Source organism: Cydia fagiglandana, chromosome 2 (genome assembly GCF_963556715.1).
Source record: "Cydia fagiglandana chromosome 2, ilCydFagi1.1, whole genome shotgun sequence".
NCBI classification, from domain to species: Eukaryota; Metazoa; Arthropoda; class Insecta; order Lepidoptera; family Tortricidae; genus Cydia; species Cydia fagiglandana.
In genome coordinates this window covers 24589917-24609517 of record NC_085933.1, presented here as the reverse complement: position 1 = coordinate 24609517, position 19601 = coordinate 24589917, and the positions used below count along the sequence as shown (strand labels likewise).

The 19601-nt window shown below is 38.9% G+C and overlaps 3 protein-coding genes across 26 annotated transcripts in view; all 3 read left to right on the top strand.

Moving 5' to 3' along the window:
• Window positions 1–6837: 6837 nt before the first annotated feature.
• LOC134679280 (structural maintenance of chromosomes protein 4) overlaps window positions 6838–19601 on the top strand; it is a 91156-nt gene continuing 78392 nt past the window's right edge. Inside the window, exons 1-2 of the mRNA XM_063538181.1 lie at window positions 6838–7252; window positions 8482–8673. Coding sequence (XP_063394251.1) covers window positions 6944–7252; window positions 8482–8673 — 501 coding nt within the window. The 5' untranslated portion in view covers window positions 6838–6943. The remainder of the gene's footprint in view (window positions 7253–8481; window positions 8674–19601) is intronic.
• LOC134679115 (keratin-associated protein 19-2-like) lies at window positions 13458–15440 on the top strand. 24 transcript variants are annotated; one of them, XR_010100297.1, is made up of 5 exons: window positions 13458–13600; window positions 13979–14140; window positions 14222–14329; window positions 14411–14491; window positions 15401–15439. XR_010100297.1 is itself a non-coding variant. In XM_063538007.1 (5 exons), the coding sequence occupies exons 1-5, from the start codon at window positions 13636–13638 to the stop codon at window positions 14710–14712; spliced, it is 645 nt and encodes a 214-aa protein (XP_063394077.1). In that variant the 5' UTR covers window positions 13540–13635; the 3' UTR covers window positions 14713–14770. The 24 variants fall into 24 exon arrangements, 12 of the variants coding, with proteins under 12 accessions (XP_063394077.1, XP_063394072.1, XP_063394030.1 ...); XR_010100306.1 differs by having other exon boundaries at window positions 13540–13654; window positions 13817–14140; window positions 14222–14302; window positions 14411–14552; window positions 15381–15440; XR_010100305.1 differs by adding an exon at window positions 14519–14552 and having other exon boundaries at window positions 13540–13654; window positions 13817–14140; window positions 14222–14437; window positions 15381–15439.
• On the top strand, window positions 17179–17857 carry LOC134679243 (serine protease inhibitor dipetalogastin-like). Its single transcript, XM_063538133.1, has 2 exons — window positions 17179–17314; window positions 17513–17857. Exons 1-2 carry the CDS (start codon window positions 17293–17295, stop codon window positions 17830–17832), a joined length of 342 nt encoding a protein of 113 aa, XP_063394203.1. The 5' UTR covers window positions 17179–17292; the 3' UTR covers window positions 17833–17857.

Here is a 19601-nt window from a genome sequence, read left to right as displayed (position 1 = left end):
AAGGCTTGCTGCTGTTTCACATTGTGCAAAACAAACAGTATCGCAATGCTATAATTTTGTATAAATTGAGAACTAGAGGGTCATGCCCTAGACGTGACCGCCCAGAAGTTATACTAGAATCGTTCGTGCAAACCATTAAGTCACTGTTTATTAAAAACCTTATGACTGGGTACATTACATTCCCGGTGGGTACATTTGTTAAACGTATAGTATCAAACTATGACGAATAATTATAAGTGAATTAAATGATAACAATATTTGGTCCGTGCATAGAAGCACGTGCCCTTGAGATTAGTGCATGGGTAGTTTAAAATAAACTTAATCTGTGCATAGGAGCACTTACGATCAAGGTGATTCGAATCCTCAAGGTTCACAAGGCAGACATAAGGGTGTAAAATAAAGCTTTCATAAACGCCCCGTTAGGTCAGTTTTGTCTATTTTTATTTCCAACATGCTTGTGCAGCACATGACAATTTTCCTATACCATGCCAGTTAGGGATATAATAATTAAATAGGTAACCTTTGGTAACCTTGGTTATTGGGCCAGTCATCTTAAGCCTAAAAAGGGGGTCAACCTCGGAATGAGAGATAATAAGCTGGAAACTCGTATACACCTTCGTTATGACGTGTTAAAGGTCCTCTTAAAAGTCGACGCATAGATCGTGTGCGCGTCAGAAGTTATTCAAGGTCAAATGTCACAAAAATCGGTTTTTCGCGGATATCAAAATTTCTATGGCTCCGATGTTTTTTACATGTAGGTAAGAATTGTAGAGCATATAATTTGCGACAAATTAGGTATCAAACATTTTTTCATGCGATTAGCCGCTTTCAAGATATACGGCATAGAAGGAGCAGCGGCAGGCCAAACTCACTATGATGAGGTCAATCGTGAATATCGGTGAATAATACCTTCTACAAAGTTATTTAATTATCCTTTATTGATCATATCCAGATTTTAAAAGTTGTCTGTCCTGTAGAAAATATAAAATTAGGACAAATTGTTATTGTAAGTAGTAAGTACCTGCGAAGATATTGGTTTGCCTTTTAGTTCCAGAGAAAATCCAACATTATTCCCATACGCTCCGGATCCAAATTTTTCGAATAAAATATAATAAATATTTTTTTCGACCAAACATTTATATTCAAAGCTTAATAAACCTGTAGAGCTGTTAAATCTTCCACCGATAACTATAGCAGCCCATCAGCGTATAAACCGTACATATTACCATGTACAAACATGGTTAGGGAATGACTTAGAACCCCAAGAATGGGATTGGATGCTTCAAAACGAATTCATGGAGCCAATAACAACAAAATTAGCACCAGCTCCAGATGAGCTACTAAATACCATTTTTTTTATACCACATCGGTGGCAAACAAGCATACGGCCCGCCTGATGGTAAGCAGTCACCGTAGCCTATGAACGCCTGCAACTCCAGAGGTGTTACATGCGCGTTGCCGACCTTTTAAAAACCTGTACACTCCTTTTTTGAAGAACCCATACTGTAGAACCCCCTCGGGAAAACCTCGGGAGGGAGCTCATTCCACAGCCGGAGCGTCCGCGGGAGGAAATTCCTCTTAAATCGCACAGTACGCGACCATTTAGGTTCTAGGGTGTGAGGATGGACACCCTGCCGACGGCGAGCGGTGCGGTGATAGAAAGCGGCCGTTGGCATCATGTCAAATAGTTCCTCAGAGCACAACCCATTGTACAAGCGGTAGAACACACACAAGGAGGCAAAGTCTCTCCTTAGACTTAAAGGTTCAATACCGCTTGTGAGTTTGGGATCATCGACGATTCGCACAGCGCGCCTTTGGACTGAGTCGAAGGGTCCAAGCTGGCATCCAGGTGCTCCTGCCCAAAGGTGACAGCAGTACTCCATATGGGGACTGACTTGCGATTTATAAAGCAGCAGTCTTTGCCCCGGAGTAAAGTATCGCCTCGCTTTATTGAGCACACCGAGTTTTTTGGATGCCAGCGCAGCCTTACCTTCCAGGTGGGTGACCATATTTTGCAATTGTAAAAAGGACTGTGGTCCACACTGTTGGTGCAGAAAATCGAGGTTGAAATGATCTTTAGCTTGTGGCCAGTGCAATGGCAAACAGGCTTGTGTATTAATGCGGCTTCATTGCAAAGCGATCCCGATGAAGAAAGTGCATTTGACCCAGATTTGACAATAGATGATAAATTGATAAAGATGACGTTGAAAATGAAAATAATTGAACCTCAAACGGTAGGGATTTTGATCTTTGTTTCACGGTGCTCGACTACTCTTCTAGACGATTGTAACAAATAAACTCAATGGGATAGAGTCATTTTATCACAGAGTTCCTATGGTCATCTAAGGTCAACATCAATAGATCAGCTTAATCGATTTGAGTTGAATTTTGTAGCCAAGTTTCATAGTTAGGTACATACGAACATCGGGAGTTAAATAAAAGCTTGTGGAACCACTTTCGTGTATGACACACGCATTACTTAAAATCTACCTCTTTCCTGTAGAAATACCTAAAGGCTATAAAGCATAATTTTCTGATTAAACCTGTGTAAAGCCCAAGCCCTCTCACGCTCGAGAGGAGGCCTGTGCCCAGCAGTGGGACGTATATAGGCTGAGATGATGATGATGATGAAAGGGGTACCCTTTTTATATTAAACTATGTAATAAAATCATTACAATATGCACACAAGCTGTTAACTAATGTCCACAGGAGGGGCAACTTTTGTTTCAAAATCTATTTATGACCAACAAGTGTTATTTTAACGATTATGAAACTTTAAATTTATTATTCACAGAGTTTACCAGCTAACCTTGCGTCATAGTGCGTTTGGCGGGCCGCTGCGCCTTCTATGCCGTATATCTTGAAAGCGGCTAATCGCATGAAAAAATGTTTGATACCTAATTTGTCGCAAATTATATGCTCTACAATTCTAACCTACATGTAAAAAACATTGGAGCCATAGAAATTTTGATATCCGCGAAAAACCGATTTTTGTGACATTTGACCTTGAATAACTTCTGACGCGCACACGATCTATGCGTCGACTTTTAAGAGGACCTTTAACACATCATAACGAAGGTGTATACGAGTTTCTAGCTTATTATCTCTCATTCCGAGGTGAAACCCTTAATTTAACTGGGCCATATGTCGTGTACCTACATAGGTAGGTACTCGTAAAAATGTTAACTGAAAGACTAGTGCTCTCGAGGCAAATATAATTTATATTAATTTCTAGTCTGTCATAGCAGGCATAGACTTCAAAGGTTTTTAGATATTCATAGGGCCGCTAAACGGAACCCTTTGTACACCTTGAGCAGGCTGTTTGTGCTCCTGTAATTTTATTTTCACACCATGAGTGATATTAAACATAGCTTATTTCAGAATTGAACCGTAAGCTATGTTGTGTCGTGAGCTTAAGTGAACCTGATTTAATTAGAGTCCACAGATTATCTGGACCTTGGAGGATTGACCACACCTTATTCTAAATATCAATATTCTGCCTGGGCTTATGGTCGAATTTAGGTGACTAAATCTCTTAGTATTATCCATGCCACCCACGTTATGAGGCTTAGCGTCTCCAGACCACAATTTTATATTAGGGTGCAAAGATTTTTTCATCTTTAAAATAAAAATGAGTCGAGATAGGCCTGGAATCTTAGATTATTTTATACCTATTATATTATAATTTTAGAAATGTTAATTAGTCCAATTGTGGGTTTAGCCAATAGGGTGTCCGGGACCCTTAAAATAGATTGGTAAACAAAAGTGAAACCTCGAATAACGAAGCCTATTTCGACTGATTTTTACCCAGAACATTATTTTGTTAGAACCCTTTTCACTTGTCCTTTGTCCAAAAGGAGGTATTTACATATTCATCTTTGTTATATTTTTATGATTGTGGCCTACTCGCTCGCCTGTGTTATGACCATATCATTTAATTTCTGACATGCCTTGCGCAGGCTTATATAGGTTGTAATATCATCATCAATAACTTGACATCAGTTTGTGAATGAATCAAAGATTCTCTTACGCAGGTGGAAACATGGCAGCCTTGCGCAGGCTTAAATAGGTACACAACATATTGGTTTCATCACAAATAACTTGACGTTAGTTTGTGACTGAATAAAAGATTCTCTTAGGCACACCTTACGCAGGTGGAACCGTAACAGTCATAGCTTAAGAATATCATTCAAATGAAGTTTATGGGTAATATTCCCTTAGTTGCGAGTTCTTCGCTCGACAAGGGGAAAGGATTTACTTTAATAGGCACTTTTAGAAAGTGTCATTCACGGTGACGAGATTTGCCATAACTAAACTTTAACTCTACAGTTAGCGAATATAATTTGAAATTATGAAGCAAACCATGCGTCTTCGTCAATGAATCAATCTAAACATTCCCATATCGTTAATGCCCTTTCAAGTCACAGGCTTCGGTTTTATTTAAAACGTTTACAAGTGTAGGTACTATTTATGTAGGTAGGTAGGTAGGCTTAAAGATTGACCGTCTTGTATGTACCTATAGTTACATATAGAATGAATAATCAAGTTATTCAAATCCAAAATAATACAAGCACATATAGCAACTACATGCAATAGTTCTTTTAAGCTGTTAGTACCTGTTATTTATTTAAAGAGATACCTATCTACCTACATTTTAACCATTTTTATTTTTAATCAAAGATCTAGTTGGAGAGATATAAATTGGTAGATAAGGAGTGAAATACTTAAGGATTTCCATGTCATTCTTGCGCAGAGCCATGCTAATCTCTCTCTTTATCTAGTCAGACTTAAGTTTACGTACTACCGAAGTACTCACTTTCCACAAAAATAAATGCAATGCTTGCGATGTAGGTTTGTTCGTTACCTTGTGTCCCTCAGAGCGGAAATAGAAGCCCCGCGAAGCGGGGCTTCGTCGACTCCTAAGCGGGTACACGTTATTTATCAGCAAGTTTATTACCAAAAAATTCATTTTGCAATATTATATTTAACCCGGAACGGGATAAACCGACAAGTTGCTGATAGATACTTGGACAGATAAACCCTACACGTCTATAAGCTTCTACCTTAAGACGTAGGTTCTACGTAACACGTATTAACTATCCGATCCTTTCGTATTCGAAAACACAAATCACTTGAAAAACTGAAGGGTATGCCTCCACACATCACCATTTAAGTGTTATACCTAATTTCAACCGTTATTATAGACACACAAAGATTTAAAGTAATAAGTAATAGACTCAGAAGAGACTTAATGTAGGTATAATATTAATTCAATTCTAATGGTGACAAGTGCACGCTTTACCAGCTCGATGTGTTTTCTAACATTATGTGTTTTAGTATTTTCATTAGCATAGCCACGGATGCGCGCTAGTTTAACGGACACTAAATTTAAATATTTATTTCGAACGGCAAAAGCCGTTAGAAACTGTTTTTCAATATAGTCAGCTAAACTGGGGTACAAATTCAAAAACTCACCAGCAGTTTAGCTTCACGACCTTCCAGATGGAAAAACAGCAAGCCAATGAGTTGGAAATTTGTTTTTGCAACAACCGCCAAAAAGCAAACTGCTGTGTGGTGGGAGTGTGGGAGAGAGAGGGACGTGTATGCTAGAAAAGGACAATACGACCGACAACAGTGTTGCCACTCTCAATATTATTATTAGGTTCCGAATAGCGGTACAGTTGTTTAATATTCGATTTATTTAATTTACTAAAAAAACATCGTTTATAACAGTTTTAACATGTCATAGATATTTCAAGTAACTTTTAGAATGTCGAGAGTGTGTGACTTGGAAGCTCCGAATTTTGCTGCCAATATTTTATATTAGTGATGTACCGACTATTGATTTGGCCGACTAGCCGACTAGCCGACTAATCGGCGCTCGAGTGGCCGATTAGTCGGCCGACTAGTCGGCTAGTCGGCCAGATCATTAGTTTCGTATACTTAAGTTCAGATGAAAAACAATAGTTTTGCTCTTTTGGTTGCGCTATTCATATTTTAGCTTGGCTAAAAGGTGTTCTCTACAGGTTCAAAGACCTATCACAAGAATCCTCGTTCAATTTCTGTGTTTCTTTTATTTTGCGATCCTGAGCAGACCGTCAGTAGGTACAACTTGTAGGAGGTATTCCAAGGCTCTATTTCTCGTACGTAGTCGCCAGTGGTCAGCGTCTTTACGAGCAACGTGCCCTGTTTATAAGTCTCTAAATTTTGCAATAACATTAATAGTTCCCCATGGCTCCGCCATAAAAAAAAAACAAAAACTGAATTATAATATAATCCTTTAAGTATGGAACTTGGCCATGAAATTACACGAGAATTAGTTGAGATCGACCTATAGAGGAAAACACCAGCCCACCACCATACGATAACGATCAAACGGTCAATTATATGAACAAAAGTTTTCACACCTGAATAGGTATTTTGGTAAAATAAAACAAATGGTAAATATTGACTGTTGGTTCCTTTTTTTCTGTTTTTCTTTCACTAATAAAGTGCCGACTAATCGGCCATTTTTGCCGACTAGTCGCCGACTAATCGCCGACTACAAATGTGGCCGGATAGTCGGCTTTCCCGACTAGTCGGCGACTAGTCGGTACATCCCTATTTTATATCCATTGTTAATTAGTCACTAGTATTTTAACTTTGGTTTAAAACATCATATTTAATTGAATGGCAATTAAAATAAACTATAAGTTGAGTATGGAGTATTTTTTCTTTTACATCAATCCTTTTGACAAAGATCACACAACAGGTGAAACGGAATTTATTTTCAGTTTTGAGTTTGACAATCTACTGTCAAACGTGACTTCCAATCCAAATTCGCGCTTGGATATTGTAAATGTAAACGGCCGTGGTTCAAAATATTTTCAATTACGTTTGAAAATATTGTATCGCGTCGCGTTTAACCGGTTCGATTAAGCAGTGTTTCTAAAATTGTCTCACAATGACGACAAATCGAAAGAAAAAGGGTAACGCGGAGCCTATGGAAGTTGATGAAGTGGATGAAAACACGAATGTGGTTACAAACGGTGGGACTGATCCGTCCGATCAAGAGTTCCTTATAGACGGTGATTTAGACCGTGTTTCTGAAGATGAAGAAGGCGGGATCCGCATGGGTGGAGTGTATATACCTCCAGCACCCAAACCGGCGTGCACATTTGACGCCACAGGACCTAGACTTATAATAACGCATATTGTTAATGAGAACTTTAAGAGCTATGCTGGTGTGCAGACCCTTGGACCCTTTCATAAGGTATGTAACTATTACTAAGACAATTGCTTAACCTGCTCAGACCCGGAAGCAGTTGTTTTGTTATCGAATTTGGAACCTTTAGTTAAACAATAACAGTTCAAAATTGACTGTGGAATTTGGGTAAATCTTTACTTTATGGACCGTCGATTTTTAGGGTGGGGAGGGGGGGGAGGGGTTAGGGGGGGGAGAGGGCTACCCCATAGTCCAACCCCCATGGCGCGGAACCCCATGGTTATGGAGATATCCATGGTTAAAGTTTGTATGGAATTGCTATGAAATAAGGGATTACAGCAAAATTTGAAGGGGGAGGGGGTGAGGGGTGAGGGGGGGCGCGCTTCGCCCGAAGGCCCGCTTCGTCGCCCCTGAGGTCGCGAGCTGACGAGACCATAGCTCGCTTGTGGACGGTGGTGAAGCTGTTGGATCTGGGTTAGCTCCGGCGCTGCGGAAGAGCAGCCCTTCCGCCCTCGCGTGACAAAGCACGCTCACTACACTCGGCGAGGGCTGCCCTCCCTCCGCGCCTCCGTTTTTGGAATTGCTCTCTAGGGGTAGGACAGACAAGACCACGTGGATAGTGGGGTGCTCTGATTCGGTTTTAAGCGACCTTGACATTTTGGGTACCTTGAGATTCTGGTGACCAAAGATTTTGGTGACCTTGAGATTCTGGTGACCAAAGATTTTGGTGACCTTGAGATTTTGGAGACCATAAAATTTCGTGACCTTGAGATTTTGGTGACCTTGAGGATGGTGGTGTGGTATAAAAAGTAATATAAATTAACACAAAACGGCACCTATCGACATCTGCTATGACATTTCTCCTTTATTTCATAGTAATTTCATACAAACTTTAACCTTGGATATCTCCATAACCATGGGGTTCCGCGCCATGGGGGTTGGACTGGGGGGTAGCCCTTTGCACCCTCTACCCCCCCATACCCAACACACCCTCCAAATCGACGGTCCATAAAGTAAAGATTAGCCGATATTATTTTTACACAAATTAACTAATTCTGATAGTAAGTTTGGTAAGGTTTGCGTTGTAAGCATTTTGTAAATGATATAAATGAGAACAAAAATTAGTTTTAATCAGAAATAAAATATTCTTACTGGAATTGAACTCATGTTCATCAGCTTTGCAAACAAAGCTGACTAGGTTAACTTTTTTAAGCTATGACTATGAATATTTGTATTTTAGTTAAATATATATTTATATTTATAATTTTTTATTTCAGAGCTTCACTGCAATCATAGGCCCCAACGGCAGTGGCAAAAGCAATGTGATAGACTCTATGTTGTTTGTGTTCGGCTACCGAGCCACCAAGATCCGGTCCAAGAAGATCTCCGTGTTGCTCCACAAGTCCAGCAAACATCCGAACATCACCAGCGCCAGCGTTGCTGTTCATTTCTGCCAGATCATTGACGGGGTGAGTTTAGAATTAGTGTACAGACACCTGCAATAATATTACTATTTGAAGGCCACTAAAATATGTGACACACTATTATGGCTCTACAAATAAGATCACGTCAGATATTTTTGTGGCCTTGTTTTGTTGTGTAACATATTATTGCAGGTGACTGTACAGATGCTATGTTATTTTTCTCTAGAGATTTTAGGCGTGACCTTGCTAATTTGGCATTTATGCCGGTAGGTCCCGAAAAAAGGAGAAAAGTTCTATATATTTGTAATACTATCAGCATCTTGAATATTTTTACTTCAAAAATTATAATCTAGAGACTTAAAATAAATAATAGTTATGGACATCACAGACAACCAAGTTCAGTTTTAAGTATGAAGAGATGCTTGAAGAACTTAATGTTTTTTTATGCTAAAGTGGCACCGCTTAGTGGAGGACATCATGACTTTCTCAGAAAACAAGTAATCATTACATTAACATAGCGGTCAGCAACCTTTTGGCTGCTAAAATGTTGCCGACCACAACCTCTACCAGGGCCATATTTATAGTAGTTAACGAAGTTGAGGCGGGCCGCACAATGTATTTATAAGTTTTATGATTTTATCAGACATTGTCCTTTGTCAATATTACGAAACAAGTAATTTACAGGGACTGGTATCTAATAATAAGAAGAAAATCTATTGATATGGTTACATCTTTTTGGTAGGAAATATATGACTATATGAGTTCAAATCTTGGTTAAGGTCATTTATTTGTGTGTTTATCATGAATATTTGATCCTGATTTCCATAACTCAAAGGTAGAAAACATAATATTATGGATGCTTATAAGATTTTAGCGAATGATCTGATTTAAAATGTACGTAAATTATGTCCATATTCACTAGCATGTGTGTAACTTACTTTCTATGCATCTCACTCATACTCGTGTATTAGTGCGAGCGAGATGTATAGATGTTAGAGAATATGTCAGTTATGACACTGTCAGTGACTCATGATGAGGCCAAAGAGAATTTAAACTAGAGGAATAGTGTCTAAGTAAATTATGTACTCAGTGCATTTACTGCCATCTTTCGACACAAATGAATAACACTTTTAGAACGCCATTTGACTATGATCCTTATTTTTTCACTGATATGTTAATTAATATTGAGAATACAACGCTATTATTTGCATTTTGCAGGCATGTATAATGCCCATAAGCACATTATTAAAGGTAACTGAGTGCAATTATTTTCTTAATGGCACAAAATGCGTGAAAACCATAAGGCTGTATACACATGTGCCTGTGATTTATATATATTTTTTTTATTAAAAATAAATGTCATCATATCTTTACAATCTACAAATAAGATCAATCTAGAAATTAATTTTTCAAAAACAAAAATTATGCAATTCAGGCCCCACCAAAAACAAGAGTTAGACATCCATTTTGAATTCCAACATAACAAAATAGAATGCGTGCCCTCCTTCCCACTTCTCGGTATAACGATAGACTCTCACTTGAATTGGAAAGACCACATAGAAAAAAATTAAATCCAAACTTAGCCAATTTATTTACGCCTTGCGACAATTAAAAATGACCACAGACTTGCAAACGGCCCTAACAGCTTACTATGCTTTTGCCCAGGCATGGTTTCGCTATGCCATCATTTTATGGGGAAACAGTACAAACGCAGACGACGTACTAATATTGCAAAAGAAATGCATTCGCATTTTAGCAAATATTACACTACCTGATAGTAGTAAGCCACATTTTAGAAATCTTGGCATTCTGACGGTACCTTGCATATATATTTTCGAATTGTGTAAATTTGTAAAAGAGCACCCTGATTTCTATTCTAAATTCGGAGATATACCCCGACGATTCGAATCCCGTTTCAAAAATAATTTGATCCAAACCACGTCTAAATTAGCCATTCATAAAAACGGTCCCTACCCAATGTCAATTAAAATTTATAATAAACTACCTAATTACATAAAAAATGAACTAAATGATAATAAATTCCTGAAAAGTTTAAAGGCATTCCTCGTAGACAAAGCATTCTACTCTGTAAGTGAATATCTAGACTCCGGAGGTAATGTTTAATATTTATTCGTGTCGACCTCTCTGCCACCCTTATCTACGGCCGGTCATTACCTACTGTATATTTAATAGTGTTAATAGGTTAAGTAGTTGATTAGTTTGTAATTTTATTGCCGTGCCCTTACAGGGTTGTGTTGAAACATATACAATAATCATAAGATCTTTTTGTACACACAAAGCAATGATTAAATGAAATGAAATGAAAAAAAAAACAATCTCATTAATGAGATTAAATCAACTTATTACCCATTTGGTTAATCTAAGCGAAAGAGGAAGTAACATTGGTCATTACACAAAACTTAAAGGTGTGGAGTTAGTGTACTGTCATAAAAAATGGGAGTAATCTTAACATTTCTAATTATTAATAATTAAGTAAGTACATAAATTTTTACTAAAAAAGCAGCTAGTTTACTATTTTGCGAACATTTTCACTCTCTACATGCATGGTTTTGTCTGTCCTACTCTTAGAGTGTTTTAGGAGTGCAGACCTATAGTTCGTTTTTCTTAGCATTAGAAAGAAGGTAAGCGATCATGACATATCTTTTAATTGAAAAACGCCTTTTAAAAATCAGTAACTATTATGAAAGCTGAAGAATATAGATGATCGTATTAGATTCATAATTGTTACATACTTGCCGTGACTTATATTTGAAACGTGTTTTTCAAAAAAAAACCCACATCAAGATTGTTTACCTCATTTCTAATGCTAAAAAAACGAACTATAGAGCCCACTGTTCAGAACCATTGCTACAGGGCAAAGTACTCTCCAAAGTACAGCCAGGCGTGGCTCACTCCGCGATTTCGTCGCTTTGCTACAGGTAGCTAAAAGTACATCCGTTCCACACCAATTTTGGTGGCTAGCCATAAGCCGCGCGTGGCGCTGTCGCCAACTAGCGGCCATATCGGTCCTGATTGTAACAGACGCGTTTTGTTAGAGAGTGAGTCTTCTGTACCTAGTACTATTATTTGTTCTGTGGTACAGCCCCTATACAGTGCTGCGAGAATCGTTAATGTTGTAGATGGCATTAAATATTGCTCTTTTATTTTAGCAGAATATATATATTTATTCGTGTATGAAAACTACCACTCTCACTTGAGTGACTACAGTTATATTCACAATTAAGTAGATTAAAAGCAAAAATAAAGCATTTCGAGCCCTTAAGTTTAACAACTTAAGGCTAGATGAAGCCATTAAAAGTATCCCTTAAAATGCTTTAAGTAGTGCATTATCTTTTACTACCGTACTTTCACGGACTTTGCACGTACGAACGTGTCATGCGATCTCAGTCAGTCTCAGTACAAAAGTACCGAGATTGACTGAAGAAGCATGATAAATACTAACGTTTCCGAGACTATGGTAAAAGATTATGCACTGCATATACATATATGTATGACAGCAGCTTGGAAAGTCTAATTTTACGTTAGAAATCATAAAAGTGTATTTCAATTTCAATATCTTTAATGTCAAAAACACATGTCAAAATACAGATGTGACATTGACATTGTATGTGACAGATTTTAGCTTAACTTTTAGGATAGAAGTTGTTGTTGTTGTCCTATGACACCCCAGAGGTACAAAGGGCCTTCACAAGCTCGCGCCCCGCCTTCCTATCTTCAGCGACCGCTCTGGCCTCGCTCCAGCTCAACCCGACCGCTATTTGTGACGGACCGCTGCCAAGTGTACAGGGCGCCCGAGGCCACGGCTTCCGTCCGGCGGTTTCCAACCGAAAGCGATGGTTGCGTTATTTGTTTCCCCTCTTCGAATAGATACAGAGGATAGAAGTGGTTCTAGAATATTTACTAGTCCCTGCTCTTATATAATAGGTATTTAAAACAACAGTCAGTCAGTATTAATATAGTATTTTATACAATCGTGATATAATAGAGAGCTTTTCAGTCGAGTACCGTGTTTAGGCAACGAAGCTTGCTGAGTTGCCTAAGTCAGGTACGAGATTGAAAAGCTTGATTATATCACTATTGTATACAATACTTTTTCTACGAGTCAACAAAAATAATACTTTAAACTAGTAGAATCATACAAACAAAGCAAACCAAAAGTATGCACTATGCAGCTAAGATGGTACGCGAGCAGCCGGGATACCTTATTCATACTACCTACGCGCCCCGGCCACCGCGCCCGGCGCGTTGGTTAACGACACCTTCTCGTAACTCATGAGGCCCTGGTACTTGCTCCGCGCTAAATTTAATTTTTAGACAGTTGTTTTCTCGATTTTGGCCACCGTAGCCTATGGAGACTAACATGCAACACTAAGTGGTTTTCGTAGTCTATGGATGTTGCTATATTAAGGGTGTCACATGCGCGTTTCTGACTTATGAACCAATTGTTTCTACTATACAACCTAAAATAAATAATTAATTTAAGCTATGGTTTTGTTTCGTCCTCTTGATCGCGGCGAGCTGTGATTGGTCAGTTTCATTATAGTTTACTAAACTGTATCGTAATGAATATTATAGTTGAGTTGGGAGCCCATACATTAAAAATACCCAATTGAAGTTTGGTATAAGAAATCTTAATTCAAGAATTATAGTCGACGAGTAGGAAAAATAATTTATTGATCTTTGTATTTAGTACCTAAACATTCTATTGTAACAATACAACTATTTGTAGTCAATGGTATACTCATGTAAAATCTGCGTATCTGGGCGCAGATATTACTCTATAAGGGTATGCTATCTGATGCTAATAGTTGGGAATGGTACCGCCATACTGTGATTGTCTAAATTTGGCAGTAGGTATGTAATTAGTATACAATTGGAGTTGGATTAGGTTTTGGAGGCAATGGGCGAACATAAGGGACTGGAGGCAGTGGGTAGACGTCTGGGTTTGGTGGTAAGGGTTTAACGTCAGGGTTAGGAGGTAAGGGGATGACGTATGGGTTTGGAGGTAAGGGTTTAACGTCAGGGTTAGGAGGTAAGGGGATGACGTATGGGTTTGGAGGTAAGGGGATGACGTATGGGTTTGGAGGCAAGGGACGAACGTCCGGGTTTGGAGGTAACGGGATGACGTATGGGTTTGGAGGCAAGGGACGAACGTCCGGGTTTGGAGGTAAGGGGATGACGTATGGGTTTGGAGGCAAGGGACGAACGTCCGGGTTTGGAGGTAAGGGGATGACGTATGGGTTTGGAGGCAAGGGACGAACGTCCGGGTTTGGAGGTAAGGGGATGACGTATGGGTTTGGAGGCAAGGGACGAACGTCCGGGTTTGGAGGTAAGGGGATAACGTATGGGTTTGGAGGCAAGGGACGAACGTCCGGGTTTGGAGGTAAGGGGATGACGTATGGGTTTGGAGGCAAGGGACGAACGTCCGGGTTTGGAGGTAAGGGGATGACGTATGGGTTTGGAGGCAAGGGACGAACGTCCGGGTTTGGAGGTAAGGGGATAACGTATGGGTTTGGAGGCAAGGGACGTACGTCCGGGTTTGGAGGTAAGGGGATGACGTATGGGTTTGGAGGTAAGGGGAAAACGTCTGGGTTAGGGGGCAAGGGACGTACATCTGGGTTTGGAGGTAAGGGGATTACGTATGGGTTTGGAGGTAAGGGTATGACGTATGGGTTTGGAGGTAAAGGGAAAACGTCTGGGTTAGGGGGCAAGGGACGGACATCTGGGTTTGGTGGTAAGGGGATAACGTCTGGGTTTGGAGGTAAGGGGATGACGTATGGGTTTGGAGGTAAGGGGAAAACGTCTGGGTTAGGGGGCAAGGGACGAACGTCCGGGTTTGGTGGTAAGGGGATAACGTATGGATTTGGAGGTAAAGGGAAAACGTCTGGGTTAGGGGGCAATGGGTATACATCTGGATTAGGAGGCAACGGATACACGTCAGGATTAGGAGGCAGTGGTTTTACATCGGGATTTGGGGGCAGTGGGTACACGTCAGGCGAAGGCGGCAACGGACGAACGTCCGGTTGCGGTGGCAACGGGCTCACGTCCGGCTGTAGCCGGTAGAGTGATGGCGTCGCCCGTGGGTATACCACGGACGCCAGCAAGAGCAGCGATACTGAAACAGATTTAATGAAGCCATGAAATATTAACGTGAGACTGACAAATTTTATTAAAAGAAAAATATATAGGACAATTTTACACAGATCGATCTAGTCCCACAGTAAGCTCAATAAGGCTTGTGTTGTGGGTACTAGAACACGATAAAAAAAACCATTATATATTGTTGAAATCTGGGTTCATTTAGCGATCTTGTGAAAATAGAACGAGTTGTGAGTAGCGACGGTGGATGAAAAAACACCAAAATACATTCATAGCCATTTTGCGAGGTAGGCGTTGACTTCTGGACCCATACATTAAACATACGATAGAGCATAGGTCAGGCAATCAAGGGAACGACCCTCAAATATCTATAGCGTCTACGAGTTTCGTATTGACCATAGATTTTCATGTGTTCTTAATGGTTACAATATTATTATGCAGTCTAGCACTAGGTTACTCGTATTTGCACAATTCATATTATCTTGGAATTAAGTTGATAGTGAATCCCAGGAACAACTCTAAAATGACTATGAAAATGTATTTAATTGAATTAAAGCTAGTGAACTTGAATTCGCCGACAATTTTATTTTATTATCCATTACTGTACGAGTAAGATATATTGTATACAAGAGACGAACGTCCGGGTTTGGAGGTAAGGGGATAACATCCAGGTTAGGGGGTAAGGGACGAATACTCGTATATAGTAGAACAGGTACTTACATGTAAATACAAATGCCTTCATCTTGGAAGCGTATTACATATTAAACGAAATAGCAGTTTTCAATCATTTATATATGTCGGCGCCGTCGTCATATGTTTTATCACCGTTTCTAATGAATGCCATGGGTGCCTTAATTTAGTTTATGTTAAAATATAACATGTCAAAAAATACTACCCGACTAACTGTATCCCGTGACTTTGTTCCTAATTTATCATTTTATCAAGTTAAAAAGTCGGGTAAGTAAGTATTTCAACATATTTTATTTACGAAAACTTATCTTTTTTTAATGCTTGACACACAAACACGTCAACTAAGTCTTCTACTTAGTTTTAAATTCTGTATGTAAATATGAAATTGTTTATTGGATTTATTTTTATGGATCTGTCTGATACTCAATCGTAGGAACATTATTTATACTTATATAAATTATAAACTAACAGTTCATAAGAATTAACATTCATAGGAATTCAATCTATTACCGAATACTCGAGTCCAATGCGATTGGTTCCTGTCAACGTTCTATTTAATATAAGCCAACTTCATTTGTGTTAATTGTGTTGTTCTCTTATGTGGCATGGAGATTATGAAATATGTAGTTATTTAATATAATTGTTCAAAAATAAATAAAAGACGGTTGCCAAGGTCAAGTTTAGAACACAGTTCGTTCCGTTATATGATATGAAAATATAGGTTGGGTTCTTGCTAGATTTAGTTTTATCTTAAAATAAGGATGCTAAGCACGAATAATATCGGACACTAACCCGCCTATTCCTATCCCTTCGCCGCCTAAGATACGGGCTGTCAATGGCATTGTGCGAGCGGGACACGTAATACGCATACGATAGAGATCGGAAATGGCAGGTCAATGTCAATGTACGAAATTTTTCCTGCTTAGCGTACTTACTTTAGCATAATATCATAGCGTTGTCCTGTCATGTCAAAATATGTATGTAGATGTCATAAGCGTCATAACTGCCATATAATTTCGATGATGTGAGTTGGTTGCATGTCACGGTTTTGGTCAAACGAATTTTATGTTGTAACTCGTGCGAAAAAACATTTAATATAATAAAAATATACAATATACATGAGGTCATCGGCTTATACAAGTTATACATGAACAGATTTTACGTGCACCTATGTCGTATATTTAAGTGATATTTTATACTTATTCTTAAGTGGATAAGTGATAGTTAGCCGCATATTTAAGCCATAATTAGGCAATAACCCTATGAAATATTTGTGACCTTCACACTGCAGGGATGTTGCGAATATTCGCATCCGCATCCGCGGAACATCCGCATTATTTTCAACATCCGCATCTGCATCCGCATCCGCATAAAATCGATGCGGAGCATCCGCATGATGCGGATGTCGACCAAGTCGGTAACAGCAGCAACGTATTAGCGGCGGCGCCAGCGGCGTAAGTGCTAGGTAATTTCGTCATTACATATATATAACGAAATCGTCTAGGTCCCGAAAAGTCGGCCAAGTTACTGTTTATTAAATAAAACGCACCTATTCTTGCTCAAATACTAAACGTTTCGTTTTTTTAAATAAAAAATGCTAAAAAATATAATATTTGACGTTTTTTAAGTACCAAGTCTTGACATCCGCATCCGCGGATGTGAGGCTTTAAATATCCGCATCCGCATCCGCGTCCGCGGATGTCAATAAATCGGCATCCGCAACATCCCTGCTTCACAGTACTGAAACTTACCTACCATTTGCATACACCTTTATCGTCTTGTTAACATAATTACTGAAAATACCTCTTGCTAATTGATTTTCTCTTGTATATCACACTTACACCAGCTCTCAAGATGATATTAGCGTTTTTTGTGTGTATGTATATTTAATTTGTAATCTATTTTATTTGTGAAACACTTTCTTGATTTGACTTTTTATCTCTTAAGTTAGTCGTTATAGCTCTACCCTACTTTTTCACGTTTATACGTTAATTTCCAATTTCCATACCCGCTTTTTACTTCATTTCCACATGGGTTTTCCTCTGAGTTCTATATCGGCCCAATGATTTTCCAGTGACAATCCTCGCTGTCGGATGCGTGGACCAGAAAGGCGTGTGTAAATGCAACCCCCTCGAATGCACCGCGCCGATTTGCGGCAGCGATTTAAACACATACAAATGCATGTGTGAGCTGGACTGCCACAATTATTTTGTCGATCCGGCCGCGCACGTGCGCAAGGTGCACGACGGGCCGTGTACCCCTAATTGTGGATGTGCACCCGATCCTAAAGGCCCCCTCTGTGCGAGCGATATGAAGACGTATGAGAGCGAATGTGTCCTCACTTGCAACAATCCACATTTGGTAGCATTGTATCCGGGGCCGTGCGTCGATTAAATAATAATCCAAAATAAAAAGAAAATTAACTTTTATTTCCTTAGTATTTTATTTATGCTGATAATCTGTTTACACCTACCTTTTTCTTGATTAGGTACGAAAATACAATATGTTAATGAATTTCCCGCTCCTACAGAGTTATGTGCGAACTATAATTTGAGGCTTTTATTAGTACCTATTTCTTAATCCGATATCGTTATTTTATTATCATAGTATTCATCTACTAGTACGGTCATTATATCCAAAAAACCGACCCTACCCGTGAATAATTAGTTCTTGGATTTTTTTTTCGTAGGTCTACGGGGGGGTGTACTGGGAGTGTAAATTCAAAAAGTACGCTGAATCAGGCTCCTGCGTATATTCGAAAAATGGTTTTTTTTTCCAAAAAAACGGTTTTTCTTCAATAACTCGGCCATTTTTGATTTTACAGTAAAACCGTAAGGACAAAAATTGTAGGAAATTTGATTCTCTACAAGTAAGTCTAGTCATTATATCCAAAAAACCGACCCTTCCCGTGAATAATCAGTTCTTGGATTTTTTTTCGTACGTCCCTCGGGGGAATCACTGGGAGTGTAAATTCAAAAAGTAGACTGAATCAGGGTCCTGTGTATATTCGAAAAACGGTTTTTCTTGAATAACTCGGTCATTTTTGATTTTACAGTAAAACCGTGAGAACAAAAATTTTAGAAAATTTGATTCTCTACAAGTTTGGTCCTCACAATTTTTCTTCTAGGATCGATAGTTTGGAAATAAAATTTGAATAAAGCGACAAATTCAAAATATTTTCAACATCTCGTTTATTTTGAACTTTACGACATAAATGAAGAGGACTAAACTTGTAGAGAATCAAATTCCGAACAATTTTGGTTCCCACCTTTTTTTCCCCAAAATCGATATTTTAGAAATTAAACCTGAAAAACGCGACAAATTCAAAATATTATCATTATCCACGCTTTACGGCATAAATGAAGGGAAACAAAGTTGTAGAGAATCAAATTCTGAACAATATTTGTCCTCACGGTTTTACTGTAAAATCAAAAATGACCGGGTTATTCAAGAAAAACCGTTTTTCGAATATACACAGGACCCTGATTCAGTCTACTTTTTGAATTTACACTCCCAGTGATTCCCCCGACGGACGTACAAAAAAAAAATCCAAGAACTGATTATTCACGGGAAGGGTCGGTTTTTTGGATATAATGACTGGACTAACTTGTAGAGAATCAAATTTCCTACAATTTTTGTCCTTACGGTTTTACTGTAAAATCAAAAATGGCCGAGTTATTGAAGAAAAACCGTTTTTTTTGGAAAAAAACCATTTTTCGAATATACGCAGGAGCCTGATTCAGCCTACTTTTTGAATTTACACTCCCAGTGACCCCCCCGAGGGACCTACGAAAAAAAAATCCAAGAACTAATTATTCACGGGTCAAAATCTATAATGACTGTACTATACCCCTATTAGTGGTTTAGATTCTTTAGATACTTACCTATTTTTAATTCAAAGAAAAGTTATAACTAAGTAACCAACTATTTATGGGGCGCAACTCGTACTTCGACCATATATATCTGACGCGTAACATGGTGTCACCATACAATATTCATAATAATATATGGTATCATGGTGTCATGGTGGTGTAAGCGTGTTGTGGACGGTAGAAGGCTATGCGACCAAGCCTGGTTTAATACTTTAGATAGCAGAAGGTGTCGCAGAAAGCAAACCGGGACTTGAACCTCAGGTGGCATTAGCTTTCTCTGCCAAAAACGTG

Bases quoted from the DNA above. Each gene is read 5' to 3' on its own strand.
- LOC134679115 (XM_063537960.1), top strand. The intron at 14,141-14,221 runs GTAAGGGGATAA...ATGGGTTTGGAG, and splicing joins ACGAACGTCCGGGTTTGGAG to GTAAGGGGAAAACGTCTGGG. The intron at 14,519-14,572 runs GTAAAGGGAAAA...CTGGATTAGGAG, and splicing joins GATAACGTATGGATTTGGAG to GCAACGGATACACGTCAGGA.
- LOC134679243 (XM_063538133.1), top strand. From the start codon at position 17,293: ATGATATTAGCGTTTTTTGTGT. The intron at 17,315-17,512 runs GTATGTATATTT...ATGATTTTCCAG, and splicing joins GATATTAGCGTTTTTTGTGT to TGACAATCCTCGCTGTCGGA.